Source organism: Haliaeetus albicilla, chromosome 9, assembly GCF_947461875.1.
Source record: "Haliaeetus albicilla chromosome 9, bHalAlb1.1, whole genome shotgun sequence".
Taxonomy (NCBI): Eukaryota; Metazoa; Chordata; class Aves; order Accipitriformes; family Accipitridae; genus Haliaeetus; species Haliaeetus albicilla.
The window spans coordinates 26,237,178-26,250,729 of NC_091491.1; the positions used below are offsets into that span (position 1 = coordinate 26,237,178).

The 13,552-nt window shown below is 43.0% G+C and overlaps 1 protein-coding gene across 5 annotated transcripts; it reads right to left on the reverse strand.

The window, feature by feature from the left end:
* Positions 1-570: 570 nt before the first annotated feature.
* SLC16A14 (solute carrier family 16 member 14) lies at positions 571-13,288 on the reverse strand. Of its 5 annotated transcripts, XM_069792193.1 has the most exons (7): positions 12,891-13,288; positions 11,073-11,176; positions 8,526-8,666; positions 7,979-8,255; positions 6,978-7,121; positions 2,587-3,582; positions 571-884 (listed from the first exon to the last, which is right to left on the reverse strand). In XM_069792193.1, the coding sequence occupies exons 4-7, from the start codon at positions 8,238-8,240 to the stop codon at positions 736-738; spliced, it is 1,551 nt and encodes a 516-aa protein (XP_069648294.1). In that variant the 5' UTR covers positions 8,241-8,255; positions 8,526-8,666; positions 11,073-11,176; positions 12,891-13,288; the 3' UTR covers positions 571-735. The 5 variants fall into 5 exon arrangements, with proteins under 5 accessions (XP_069648294.1, XP_069648293.1, XP_069648292.1 ...); XM_069792192.1 differs by lacking the exon at positions 11,073-11,176; XM_069792191.1 differs by lacking the exon at positions 11,073-11,176 and having other exon boundaries at positions 8,526-8,758.
* Positions 13,289-13,552: the final 264 nt, after the last annotated feature.

Sequence of the window (13,552 nt, forward strand, 5' to 3'; positions counted from 1 at the left end):
GTTTGTGAATATTTTCCATATGTTGCCTGTTTTTGCTTTTATGTTTGTTTTACTTCAGAAACATTAAGTGTCACAGCATTTATAATGCCGCCTATGTATTGAGGATAGCTACCTTATTATGCAGTTGATACTTAAAAAAAAAATAAATAAATCCTTGAAGTAGAGAGTTGTTTCAGAAAAATATAATTTTTCTTCAGTTTTGCATGACAGAAATAGTAATTTTAATACACTGAATTAACTGAATTATTGTACCAGCATTTCAACAGTACTTGACTAGCAAGGTAAGAAATACAATCATTTTCTCATACTCAGTAACTAATCTTTTATCAGACAGAATACGTAGTAGGAAGGACTTTTACAAACCATTCATATTCTGATCAAATTCTCTTGTAGGACTAGTGTAAATCAGGAGTAACTGCACTGCAGTCAATGGAGTTTCACCAATGGGTAGTGGTGAAAAGTTAAAAGAGAAGCAAGGGTAAAGGCTCCTAGCATTGCTCCAATTTTAAGACTAGCAGGGTGCTGTTAATCACTGTATTTGTTAGTCCTAAAGTAAAAGACCTTAACTCATTTTAAAAGCATATTTCTAATAATTTATTGGCATTTTGGAGCACATTTGCTTTTCACTTAAGTACAGCTCAATGTGGTTGGTTCCATAAGAAAAACAGCTTCATACTGTCATACAATAGAAACAGGAAAACAAAAAAATTCAGAAAAAAACTTCTGGAATTTGTTCTACACTTGTGCTTCTTCTGTAGATTTTTCTCTTGGTTGTTTCTTTTGAATACAAGGTTGTATAAGTAAAAATATTATTCCCACCATGTATAGCAAGCCAGATATGTAAAAAGAAAAATCGTATTTATGTGTGATGTCATAGATCCAGCCTGCAAAATAAGGACAAAACATGTTTGTTACAAAGCTTGACAATAAGGTACATTGCATGGGAAAATACGAAAAATACTGCACATTTCTCTCATGACATTTCAGTCAAATCCATAGATGTTGTGTGGAAAAAAGAGGTGGTGATTGTCTCCTCCTCTAGATGCTACTACAAATGGAAACATAACATTAACAAAATCTCTTGTTCATTCACCAAAACCCAAAACCAGTGTAAAAACCTATCCCCTCATTTAAGTATCACGGAAGTCTTAAAATGGGACTCTAGCTATGTGCCATCCTAAGAAGCCAAGCAACCTTGTCTCTAACGCTGTACATTTTCCAAACAAGTTAAAACAGGTCTGACTTTAAAATGGACATTTGGGAATCCCAAACCAGTTAGTTCTTCCACCCTAGTATTGTCTTTGTAAAATGCCTGATATTGCAGGCTAGTTCAAATGCTGTGCTTTGTGCAAGCACACACATTCCCATTAGCTTTCTCAGACTCACATACCGATAAAAGACTTTTTAAGAGATACAATCTCAGTACCGCAATCACTCTCATTCCAACCTTAATTCCTTTGCAAAAATACATTAAAGTTAATTCAGAAAGGTTTGAGAGCCCAAAATAGCAAAATTCCCTCATGTCAGGCTGGTTGCATTCGGATGTAACCCCCAAGATCAGATGCTTTTTTGACATCAACTACTTGCATCCTATTTGCTTCGTTACTAATGACCAAATACAAAGACATGTTCAGCACAGACTGAGAGGTGCTGAAAGAATATATGGTAGAGTAAAACACTGCTGCTTTTCAAAGGGCACTGAATGAGCTTTCTTCTAAATTGTATCGGCTCACTCAGTGGTGGGGAGAGAAGGTGAGAGCGTTGTTGCTTTTCTGGGTTGCTTGTGCTGCTAATAGCTTCAGGTCAGCCTAGTGCCATCCCTGGCTGATCACAGCCATTACTCACAAGGTTTCTTGCTGCTTTCTTCTGATTTGCATCTCTGTAAAAGATAGCTGTAGTCTGGCTATAGCATTGACAATCAGTACCTAGATCTCTTCTGTACTTCCCCCCCTCTTTCTATGAGAAAATTTATAATAAATGTTTGTTTAAACCTAAGTAACTTTAGGGATAACATACATATACTTCTACTTCTGCTGTGGATGACAGCAAAGAGATCATGAGCAGTGCAGTCCCCAAAGTAGGTATTTCTGGCTGAAGGAAGGCAAAACTAAGTTAGTTAAAATCAACAGAGTGGTGACACCCAAACACACTTTATAGTTCTTGGGGGTAATACTATGGTACAAACACCTGCCTACCCTGAAAATTATTCATCATTTTTTCATCTAGATAGAGGCATGAGTATATTAGTGCATATACTAAACAAAACACATAAAAATAGGTTACACCTTTCTCATTTTAAAAAAGTATATGATAATATTTTGAAGACACATACCATTGAAAGGATAGATTGTAATAGATTTGGGGTTATTTGCAAGGATTGTAATTTGTAGTGTGTGAATAGTGAGCTGGTACCCAGCAGATGGGATCTGTAAATTTGCACAATGTAAAGCTGGATGTTACGGTCCATCCTGGAGCAGCTGTAATTTTGTTAACTACATGTACTCATACCATAAGAAAGCTTAATAATATAACAAGTCACATGGTTATTATACAAATATCTGTTGGTTAGCAATTTGAACTTTTTACCTGCAAAGGGTGGTCCAAACAATGCAGATATTCCGTTGGCACAAATGATGATGCCATAGGCATTTGCAAGGTGTTTAGTTCCAACTAAATCTTCAGTCACAACAGGCATTAGAGAAAAATAGCCACTAGAAAATCCTATTAGAGCACAAACCACAGCCAGGCTAATGTATGTTTGCATTAGTGGCAAAGTAAGAATGCAGGTGACCAGGGTAAAGTTAGCCATGAGGAAGACATTCCATGTGCTGATGCATGGGAGATCAGAGATGATTCCAAGGATCACTTTACCAAAAATATGAACAATGGCTATAATGGATGTCAGAGGAAATATATTGTTCTGACTAGATAAGTTGTACTGCTTGACTATTTCTGGAAGATGAATAAAGGGAATGACAAAGCTGCTATAGGCAAACAAAGCCCAAATTATAAAGGCCACAAATACTCTATTGGTAAACAGTGATGCAGCTCCAAAGTAGCTGGAGTACCATATTGCAAAGCCCTTCCTGACTGTAACTGTCAGCTGGCTCACTGTCTTAAGAATGCGCAGTCCGTACATATTCCTTTCACTTCTAGATTTAACTCCAATTTCTATGTGCTGAACACTGTCAAGCACTTCTTCATTTGTTGCTGCTTCTTTTTTTTCTGGTTCTTCACCGAGGACTCCATTAGATTTTATAGTCTCTGCAGAGTGGGACAGAACTTTTGCCTGATTATCTTCACTATTACTTCTCACAACGTATCTTTCACTAACAATGTCTTTGTGAGAGAGTGGTCTCATAAGTGCCCCGCAGACACAAAGGTTCAGGGAGATGGCACCCTGGATGAACATGGCATTCCTCCACCCAAATTCGATGCAAAGGTACTTCAGTAAGGCAGTCATTAGGAAAGCTCCAAATCCTGTTCCCGTGGTACTGAGTCCCTGTGCAAGTGCTCTTCTCTTCTGAAAATATTGTCCTACCATGACCACTGCAGGCAGATAAACCATGCCACTTCCAATGCCTATGAAAATAAAACCTGAAATCAATCCGAACGTTTTGCCAACAAGATAAAAAGCAATGAAAAACAAATCAGTTTTATTCCCAACTTTTGCGCAAGCATAGTAGTAAAACCGAGAATAAATACTCAATTCTCATGTTAGCTTCCATTTCTGTCTTGTATTTTCCAAAATTTGCAATGCTCATTCCAGTGAGAATACAATACTGTTATTTAACTGCGGGAGAAACTGAAACACATGGAAAATAAAACCTTTAGTTCAGTTCAGCATGACCCCTCTGGGAAGTCCCAAACATCCCACCATAAATCAGTGACAGTTAATATGGGGACAAACATAAACAAAACCTATTTTAAAATACCTGCATTTGTAATACTTGCATCTGATTGTATCAGTGACCAGAGATTGCTTACTGGGCCCATCTTGTTGCTTTTGCCTAAGTTCACCAGCAATGAAGATCCAGACTGAGTTTTTGTCCTTGCTTTGTAACTGTGGAGCCACAGTGACCATGAGATAAGTTTCAGGAGACAGCACGGGATGTTAGCCTGTTGGTGGGACCTTGGGTGGCTTCCAGGTTTCTCTTTGGGCACTCCAGGGGAGGGCCACACAGTAGCTGCACAGGCATATCCTTAAAAGGCAGATCTCTAATTTTGTAGAAAACCCCTCACTTGTTAAAAAACAGGGTATTAATGGTACAGTAGAAAGTGTTGAGAGATGTGCAAACACATCATTAAAGGTAGAAGTTGCCCAGTTTTTCTCACAGCAAATTCCTGACAGAGGGGATTTGGACCAGAAGAGGTATATGCAGAACATGCTTTCAAACTCACTGATTATAATTTAGAAGAGTGTTTTGGGCTTAAAAGTTTTCCTAAATAGCTGATAACATAGCTACGTGCAGCTACAGCATGACAGCTAGATCAGGGAAAGAGCAGTTATTCCATCAAAGCCTGAAAAAAAGCTCCTGAACATCACAGCAGTGTACCTGTTTCGCCTGTTAGAACTATTTATTTCTTTGCTATGCAAATACATGATCAGGGTTTTATTTTGCACAAGGTCTCCCTCCCCAAACCCAGCCACAAACTCGAAGGAAATCTCTCTGCCCCCCCAGAAGACTGCCTGCTTCCTCAGACACTGGCCTGCTGTTGACTGCTGTGAAAAAACAGCCTGGGCTTGTGCTTGCGTTAGCGTTTACTGCGCTTCCCTGCGCATCCCGAGAGGTAAGACGTTTTTAAAATTGTTTCATCTTATCTTTTCATTCTGTGGGCTACATAGCAAAACACAGTCAAATTACATGCAAAAGCATGCCACCTCCACAGGTAAATACAGGGGCCAAAGGCCTCGCCACTCCTTTTCCTCACAGATTTGTCACCCTACACCGCAACGGCGGCGGCCGGGCCGGCTCTGCTCTCCTCCCCCGGCCCCCCGCGCGGGGCCTCAGGGGGCATTTTGCCCCCCAGCCCACGGGGACTCCCTGCTGCCACCAGCTCCAGGCGCCCACCCCGGGGCTCCCCAGGACAGTTGATGGGGGAGAAGTCTCCTCTGCCCCCCCCTCCACTGCTGCCGTGGAGAGGAGAGCCCGTGGAGCTGAGATGAAGCTATCGGCCAGTAGGTGAGGGGACAAGGCTGTGAGGAGCTGGGCGAGGGGAACCACGCTGAGGTGAGGGGCACTTTGGGAAAGAGGAGCTGAGGCGGCAGGGTGGTTGCGGCTGGGGGAACAAGGTTGGGATCGTAGGGACGTACTGCGTGAGGGCATCTGGAAAGGCGGGTCACCAACGGGGAGAACAGGAGCCATCAGTAAGCTCGCAAGCCTTGCATGGAGGCCCAGAAGTGACCGCAGCAGGAGGCAGCCACCGTAAGTGAACAGCAGTCTTATATCTAGCAGCCATGAGAACATGAAGGAAACTTCCCTGAGGCGGCAGTGAGTGAGGCAACTGTGAGCAAGGAGGGGGGGTGAGTGGACGGGGGCTGAGGCGATGGGTGAGTGAGGGGCTCATGAGTGCAGGCACGGTGCTTGAGGAGATGGTGAGCAAGGGCATCTCAGGCACCTCTACACCGGTTTTCTGGCCAGAATTACTCATGCAACAGCATCTCACTTCTTCACCTCATGTAAAAACTTACCTCGGATTTTTTCTGAAAATATGACTTTCATCCCTCTTTAAATTCTCTGCATAATCTCTGCCTTTTGGCTGATATTTTGTATATGCTCTTTCTGAAAAGCAGCAAGGGCTGAGAGAAAGAGTGTGTAGATTCCTGTCTGCTTGATTATATTCAATATATATGGAAACAGAAATTCCAAAAATGGTGGAACCCTGCCTGTAATTACTGTTTGTTGTTCAGGAATTTACATTACTGAAATCTATGGTATGGGTATGCTATTGAGGCTGGGATAGAGTTAATTTTCTCCATAATAGCTCATATGGTGCTATGTTTTGCATTTGTGACCCAAACACTGTTGATAACACAGGGACGTTTTAGCTGTTGCTGGACAGTACTTACACAGCATCAAGGGCTTTTCTGTTTCTCACATGGCCCCACCAGTGAGTGGGCTGAGGGTGCACAAGAAGCCGGGAGAGGACACAGTGGGACAAGTGACCCCAACTGACCAAAGGGACACCCCATACCATATGACATCTTGCTCAGCAATAAAACTGGGGGAAAGAAGGAGGAAGGGAACATATTCGGAGTTGTGGCATTTGTCTTCCACAGTAATAGTTACACATGATGAAGCCCTGCTTTCCTGGAAATGGCTAAACACCTGCCTGCCCATGGGAAGTAGTGAATGAATTCCTTGTTCTGCTTTGCTTGTGCATTTAGCTTTTGCTTTACGTATTAAACTCTTTATCTCACTTTTACCCTTCTGATTCTCTGCCCCATCCCACTGCACGAGAGTAAGCGAGCAGCTGTGTGAAGCTTAGCTGCCTACCAGCAGGAACCCACAATGCCCTTTAAAATGGGTTTTGAAGCAGTACATAGTTATCATAATCTGGTACTTCATTAATGTGAAGCAACTCCTGTAGAAAACATTTGCTGTTTCTTCCTGTGACAAAGAGAGGAGTTAGTTAGCTAGATATGTAATTCAACAGTGTCTTATCATCTTTCAATTCTACTCGTTAGAGTTTGGGTTACATTAATTCTTCTAACTGAAAATGTCCTGTAATACATTCACTTGGGAGAAAGTGATAAAAACACCATCTTCACATGGCAGACTTAAATGACAACAAAAGTCATTCGGCCCAATCCACAGAGTAAATAAGTAAGTTTTCTGAAAAGGTAACAGGCTGTAAAGAGTGAAGGAAAAGCTAGAATAACTTTACAGTCTAACTTCCCTGTTTACTCACAGAGGTAACCTTCAAAGGAATCAAAAATAACTGAAAGAACTTTCAAATGTTAGTACAGCTCTTACCGGCTGTCACTCCAAACGTAAGGAAGAGGTAGTGCACATTTGAGGCATAAGCACTCAGTATCCAACCTAGGGCATTCAATATCCCTCCAATTATAGCTGTCTTGCGGCACCCACACATGCTGATGAATAAACCAATGAAAGGACCTGTTAAAAACCATGAAAAAATGATGAATTATTTATTTAATTCTCTACACTCTGTAATATTTTTCACATGAAGATTCTTAATGTTTTAAACAAAATGTTAAACATCAGGCTACTCATGCAATTCAGTTTATTTTCTCATTACTGTTTAAAATTGTAGAAAGAAAAATTCAACCAACTGACCAAATACTTAGCACGTACCCACAGGACCTAAAATCAAAGTTGCCCCATGAAGAAGGGACAGTTTAAACAGAGTAAGAAACTGAAACCGTTGCTCTCAATACTAAAGCTGTGGGAGTGCAGGCCTTTTCCACAAGTAATTAGAAAGTAAACATTTTATTTTGTTTTCAGTGGAATATTTTAGGCAGACCTAAACACAACTTTTTCAATCTTAATTTAGGGAGACAGAAGTGTGTATGTACATATATACACAAACATACCCCTCCAGATATTATTTTGGGTTGATCCAATCACAACTTAAAAAATAAATTTTAGTTCAGCTGCCAAACTGAAATATAAACTGTCCAAATTCAACATTTTCTCCTCCCAGATAGATTACGGGGAGGACCAGAAGCTTCACAGATCATATGTTTTCCTAATTCTAGTGAGACTTTGAAGTCATAGGCATCCTTTCCTGCTCATGCTGTCTCCTGGAGTAATTGTCTTCTCTGTCATCTTCCCTGTTGTTCCCTTTCTCCCTCTAATTTGTAAAATTTGTCCTGGTGACTTTAAAAAGGCAGCTCAGGAGAACTTGGGCAGCTCTGCTAATAAAATGGAAAACTGTAAGAAAATACTTGAGGGATGAGTGGCAAACATATTCTAAAAATTTATGTAGTTTTGAAATAAATTATGGAACATACCTACAATAAGTGTAATGCCCATGCTGAGGGAGCTAACCCATGCTGTTAAGCCACGACTTTGGTTAAACTCTTCAAGCCATTCCATGTTGAGTATTCCAAGGGCCATTTGGGACCCCATGATAAGTATGTGCACAAGGAAAGAGGAAAGTACAATCATCCAAGCCCATCCTCCATCGATGTTTGAATTAGGCTTAACTGGCTTACTTCCCACTTTTGAGTCATCTCCAAAATCGTATCCAATATCCTCTCGACTAGCATACATTTTCTCCACAGTATTCTGAAACAAATGCAGTAAATACCTTTAAAATACATACAAAATGATCAGATTCTGTAGTTTGGTTATAGTGAATAGCATAAATCACTACCGTATTTCACCACTGTGGTTTAGTGCAGTTGTAAAGTGAATACTGGGTTTTCCTTGTTCAAATCTAAGATGCTTAGAAAATTCTCTAATTAAGGTATTTCTTATTATCATGGCTGTCTATGCAGGAGTATTTACAGGTTGACAGTAGGCTGCATTATTTCCATTACTATATACTTTACTTACTTGTAGGTGGCTGAGAGCACTCACTCTTCATGGGTTGACTGTGGTCACAAAATAGACTGGTCTCTCCCTGTATATTCCTTCTCTGTATCACCTTCTGCTGTCCCCGTAAGATTATGTGCCTTTGTGTTCAAGTTGATAAAGCTTGGAATAAAAAACAAGGAAATCCTGAAGAGGCAGGCAGATGAAGTTACTGTATCTTTTCAGAGGAAACCAGTTCTGAGATGTGTTTCTTCCTTAGCAGTGGAAGAACAAGAGTGAAGACAGAGAAAGATAAAGATTTAAGGTTCTTGATTTTCAAAATGCTTTGCTTACATAAATTACAAGGGGCTTGTTACTACCTCTCTGGCAAGCTTTTTATTAGAGTCAGCTTGACAAAGTTCGCTATTATGCTTTCAGTTTCCATAGTATTAATCCATATAATCCTACTAAAACCAAATAATTCTTCCAAATTCATGTCAATGCCTATCAGAATCAAACTGAGGGGCAGAGTTATCTGCATAGGTGTATGTAGGATAGCTTAATTTGAATACTTTGATTTCTTCCATTGTTACTGTAAGTGATTGCAACACAATGTGGAAATAATTTCAAAACCATTTTTAATTGATTAACAGGCAAGGTGCAGAACCCAGTCTTCCCTCCATCTGATTTCTGCTGCAACATACTGAAATGTTACCCAACGGTGGAGCACCACATAGGTTTCCATGGAGACTAGAAATGTAATGATACAAATTACCAGAGATGGTAATTTTTTGTCTTCTCTTCTTCTCTGGAGAAATAAAAAGAGCCATCAGCTTCACAACAGTCAAAAGAGAGAAGAAAGTTATCAAAAATTGTTTAAAAAAGCTCCTTATGTATTCTGTGAGCCCTCAGAAGGTGTGCCTCAGGGCTAGGTCCTCACTACTGAAAACAGGCAGTCAATGGAGTAATTCGGATTTGGTACTAACTGAAAAATTGGGCTGTTGTCTTTAAATACATGAGTATATTTTGCTTCTTAAGTTACTACCTTTCCAAACTATTTTACTTTTTTTGTTATTGCTAGATAAACATACAGAGAAGGCCTTGAAGTATTTCATACTAATACATAGATGGAGTTTGAGCTAATTGGTCAAAGCTACCGTTTCTTTTGCAGACAACAGTGAAAACCTGCTGATATATGTAACCTCTGCAGACTGGCTGCTGGGTAATTTACCTTTGTAGTTAAGTGCCACATATCCCTTACTTGCAGTACAGGTAATTATGTGTAACTAAGGGCAGCTTGAACATGTAGGTTCCTCCAAGAGCACAATGATTTGCCTCATACATTGAACTGGAGCTAAAATATGTTGTACTCCTGATATCAAATTTTTCGTAGACGGATACTCTTTACAGACTAAGTTGTCACTAGTCCTAACTTGGCCATGGAAGGTATTGGTGAGACAGTGAGGATGAACTGTGCACATTGAATACTTGCCGCACGAGCAGATAAGCTGGGACCAACTGATGAGTCCATACCTGGGTGCCAGTGGAAACACATACTGAAATGACTTACTGGCTTTTTCTTTCCAAATCAAGAGGCAGAGAGAAGGGGGATTATGCTTAGAGGTCTTTCTAGAGGTCCTGCAGGGTGTTTGAGGCAGGAAGGGTAGCAGGGGAACAAGTCAGAGCCATGAGATGGTGCAGACTTTTTCTTGAACATAAGAGGACAGCCTGGGACAGCCTTAGTTAAATTTATACTTCATCCTTCCTGTACAGAGGGTAGGTCTTAAAGATGACATCTCAACTCTCTCCTGTTAGTGTACTTGGAGCTAGATTCCCCCATTGATGTAATTTATATGACTACTTATGGAGGATTCAGCCCACTCACAAGAGAGAGAAATACTAACTGCATAAAGGTAATAAAGATAGTGAATAATCATGCTAATGGGAAATTATCAGAAGTAGCAGTATGAAGGAAAATTGCAAGCTGTTAAGCATGCTCTGTATAAGATTAATGAAAATGTATGATGGATCTTACAGTATGTCTTAGATAATGGAATACAAAATTATGCAACTGAAGATTCAGAGTCAGGATTAAATGTGGAGCCTCACCTTTCTCTTTCATGCTTTTGACTGTTTTTGTGTGCACATGAATGCTGACACTGGATACAGAAATTTTCTTCTTTGGACAGGAAACAGATACATATTTTATATATCTTAAATTATTTAAAGCAGAAATAATTGACATTGGGGTGCAAAGATAAGACACTTGTTTTTGCAATCTTACTGACAGAACAGGCTCAGATTGAGTAGATGCAAGTTAATGCCATGCTTGCATCAACACCCACAAATCTTCAGAAAATGCATGTATTTTCCCTTTGAACAAGATTCTTCCTTATTATTATTACCTTTATGCTATTAACTTTCCACTAACATCACAAGTTCAGAGTGAATAAAAGCAGGGACGGTCATTTCCAATAATTGCACAAACTCTCAGGCTCTGGATAAAGCAAGGACGGGGTCTCTGGATCCTCTCCCCACTACTGTCTTATCGCCCCATGGCCTATTGGCACCCAGGAGAAATGCACTTACCTGCCCTCAGCCTTCTTCCCACACCACCACACTGCCAAGAACACAGTATCACGGAAGGCAGAGAAGCCCAGGGGGCTCTTTGCCATTGTGAAATCCTAGAGAAACTGCAATGAAAATGACAGCAGCTGATTTGGGAAGCCAGCCCTATTTCCCCAATGAGCAAGGTAGTAAAGACCCACTCACAGTAACAAGCGTTTCAATGCAGCCCCTCATAAGGGATCACACTTAAAGGCAGAATAAGCTGGATTCTTGTTTGGTCAGCTGGAGAAGAACTAGATTTTTTTTTTAGAAAAGCTTTTTATATTGTATGCACACACAGCATGCAGAGCTCTTAGAAAACTGGCCCAAACATTAGTGCCCGCAAAGATGCGGAGCTTTTTTGAAAAATCTGAGTCATGAGCTATTTTAGGGACAAATGCAGGTGCTGTAATAAGACCAAAGTTAGCAGCAAAACACCCAAGTTCCCTGTACCATCAGTGGAGCCATGGCTCTCTAGCTTGTAGTTGAACTGGAGCATCGAAAAACATCTGGTCTTGATATAAAAAGTCTGTATGATGAGTAATTTACATATACTTGGGTAACCTCTTCCAGTACCTGATTGCCCTAGTGTTAAAAAGTATAGAATAAAATAGTGCTTTAAAGGCACTTCCAATGGCTAACTCATAAACACATTATAAATAGTAATGAGTTTTGATTCACAGTATTCCCAGTAGACATGCCACACGTAATTATTTCTCTTTTGAAGACATACAGAAAAAACATTGTTAAAAACATAGTTTATTTTGGGTGCCATAAGTTTTGGCAGTCTAACTTGAGCTTGCTAATACGCAAAGTACTTCAGTTGTTGATGACTTCACTGGAGATGTGGATACTAGCCACTTCTGCAGATCAGAGCCACAGCACGTTAACTGTGCATGCCCAGCAAGGAAGAGCAAATCGGGGAAATTAAACCTTTACAAGGCTAACTGCCAGGGTTACAAGTGTGCATGAAGTTGCACACTCGGGTTGCTGCCCTTCTGCCTGCGGGGGGCTGTTTCCCAGGCCCTGCTCAGAAGACCTCTCCGGGAGACCCCTCGGTGGCTGTTCTGCCTCAGTGTGACCCACGAGTGGTCCCACGTCCCCGGGGACGGCGGGAATAGGCTCAGGTAGTAAACATTCTTCTCCCCTTGGTGCCAAGGGAATGGGCAGTTTGCATCAGGGGCTGTACCTCTCTACTCGGTAAACGGTTACAGGCAGCTACAGGAGCAGCCCGACGGGCAGGGGATATACTCCCCCCCCCCAACCCCAAGATAATAAATTTGGGAGCTTTACATGTTACGCCTTCCCCAGCATTCAAGTTGAGCTCATCTACGCCAAACGCTGCTCCGACGGGGAGCGCTGCCGTCCCCCGAGCCCCGGGCTGCCACGGGGCCGCCGCTTGTCGCAGAGCCGCGGCGCAGTGACGGGGCCGGGGCCGGGGCCGGGGGCGCGGGCTCGGGCGCAGCCGCCTCGCCGGGGGCTGCGGCGGCGGGGCCGGGCGGCGGGGCGGCGTTTGGGGGGACGGCGCGGCTGCAGGCGCCGCCCGCCGGAGCACAAAGGATGACCGCTAGTTACCCCGCTGCGGCGGCGGCGGCGCTCCCAGCGCGCCGCGGCACGGAGGGGCCGCCGCCTCCCGCCGGCCCGGCGGCCGCGCTGCAGCGCGCCGGGCCAGCCCGCCTCTGCCGCGCGCGGCGCGGCTGCCGCGCGTTCTCCTGCCCGCGCCGGTGCCGGTGCCGGTGCCGGTGCCGGCGCCGGTGCCGGCGCCGTGCGGCGGCTCCCGGCTCCTCCCGAGGTACTCACCGCGCCGGGCCCCGCCAGCGCCGCCGCCCCAGCCCGCCACGGCGCCGAGCCCCCGCTGTCAGCCAAACCCGCGGCGCGGCTCCGCTCCCCGAGAGCTGCTGCAGGCTCCGCTGTCCACCTGCGCCCGGCTCCGCTCAGCCGCCCGCGCCACCTCAGCCTCGCCCCCGCTCGCCGCCCCGGGGCTTATTTTCTGTAGCAGCCTGGCACCGGTCTTGGGCCTCTTGCCCCCCAGGCAGCTCGTCTTCTGCACCGCCTCGTCTCCATTCCCTGCAATTTCAAATCTCCACGCTCGTTCATTCCTGCGATACCGGCTAATTCTGGTTTGGCGGAGGAGATTTGCAGTCTTCTCACATGCACACTCTTGTGGCTGAATGAAGTTTATTGCTGCACAGGTTATCGCCGGAAATTCACATCTGAGTGAGTTAGCGGATATAATCCAATAAAAGCAGCCAGTATCAAGATCTTAATGGCCGTTGGATTATGTTTACTTCAGAGAGGCTGGTTGAATTCATGTAGCCAAACCACCCTAAGAGTGAAGCTTGAAAGCTTCATTGTATAGTACCTTATTTGTGCAATAAATAAGCTTCAAAAATATTCCTCCCTTAGGAGAAGAAAAGAGTCGCAGAAATAATACTTCTACTTTTTCAAAGCAGTATCCAGAC

Bases quoted from the DNA above. Each gene is read 5' to 3' on its own strand.
- SLC16A14 (XM_069792192.1), bottom strand. From the start codon at position 8,240: ATGTATGCTAGTCGAGAGGATATTGGATACGATTTTGGAGATGACTCA. The intron at 3,583-6,977 runs GTAAGAGCTGTA...TTATTTTCATAG, and splicing joins TACGTTTGGAGTGACAGCCG to GCATTGGAAGTGGCATGGTT. The intron at 885-2,586 runs GTAAAAAGTTCA...CTTATTTTGCAG, and splicing joins GTTTGGACCACCCTTTGCAG to GCTGGATCTATGACATCACA.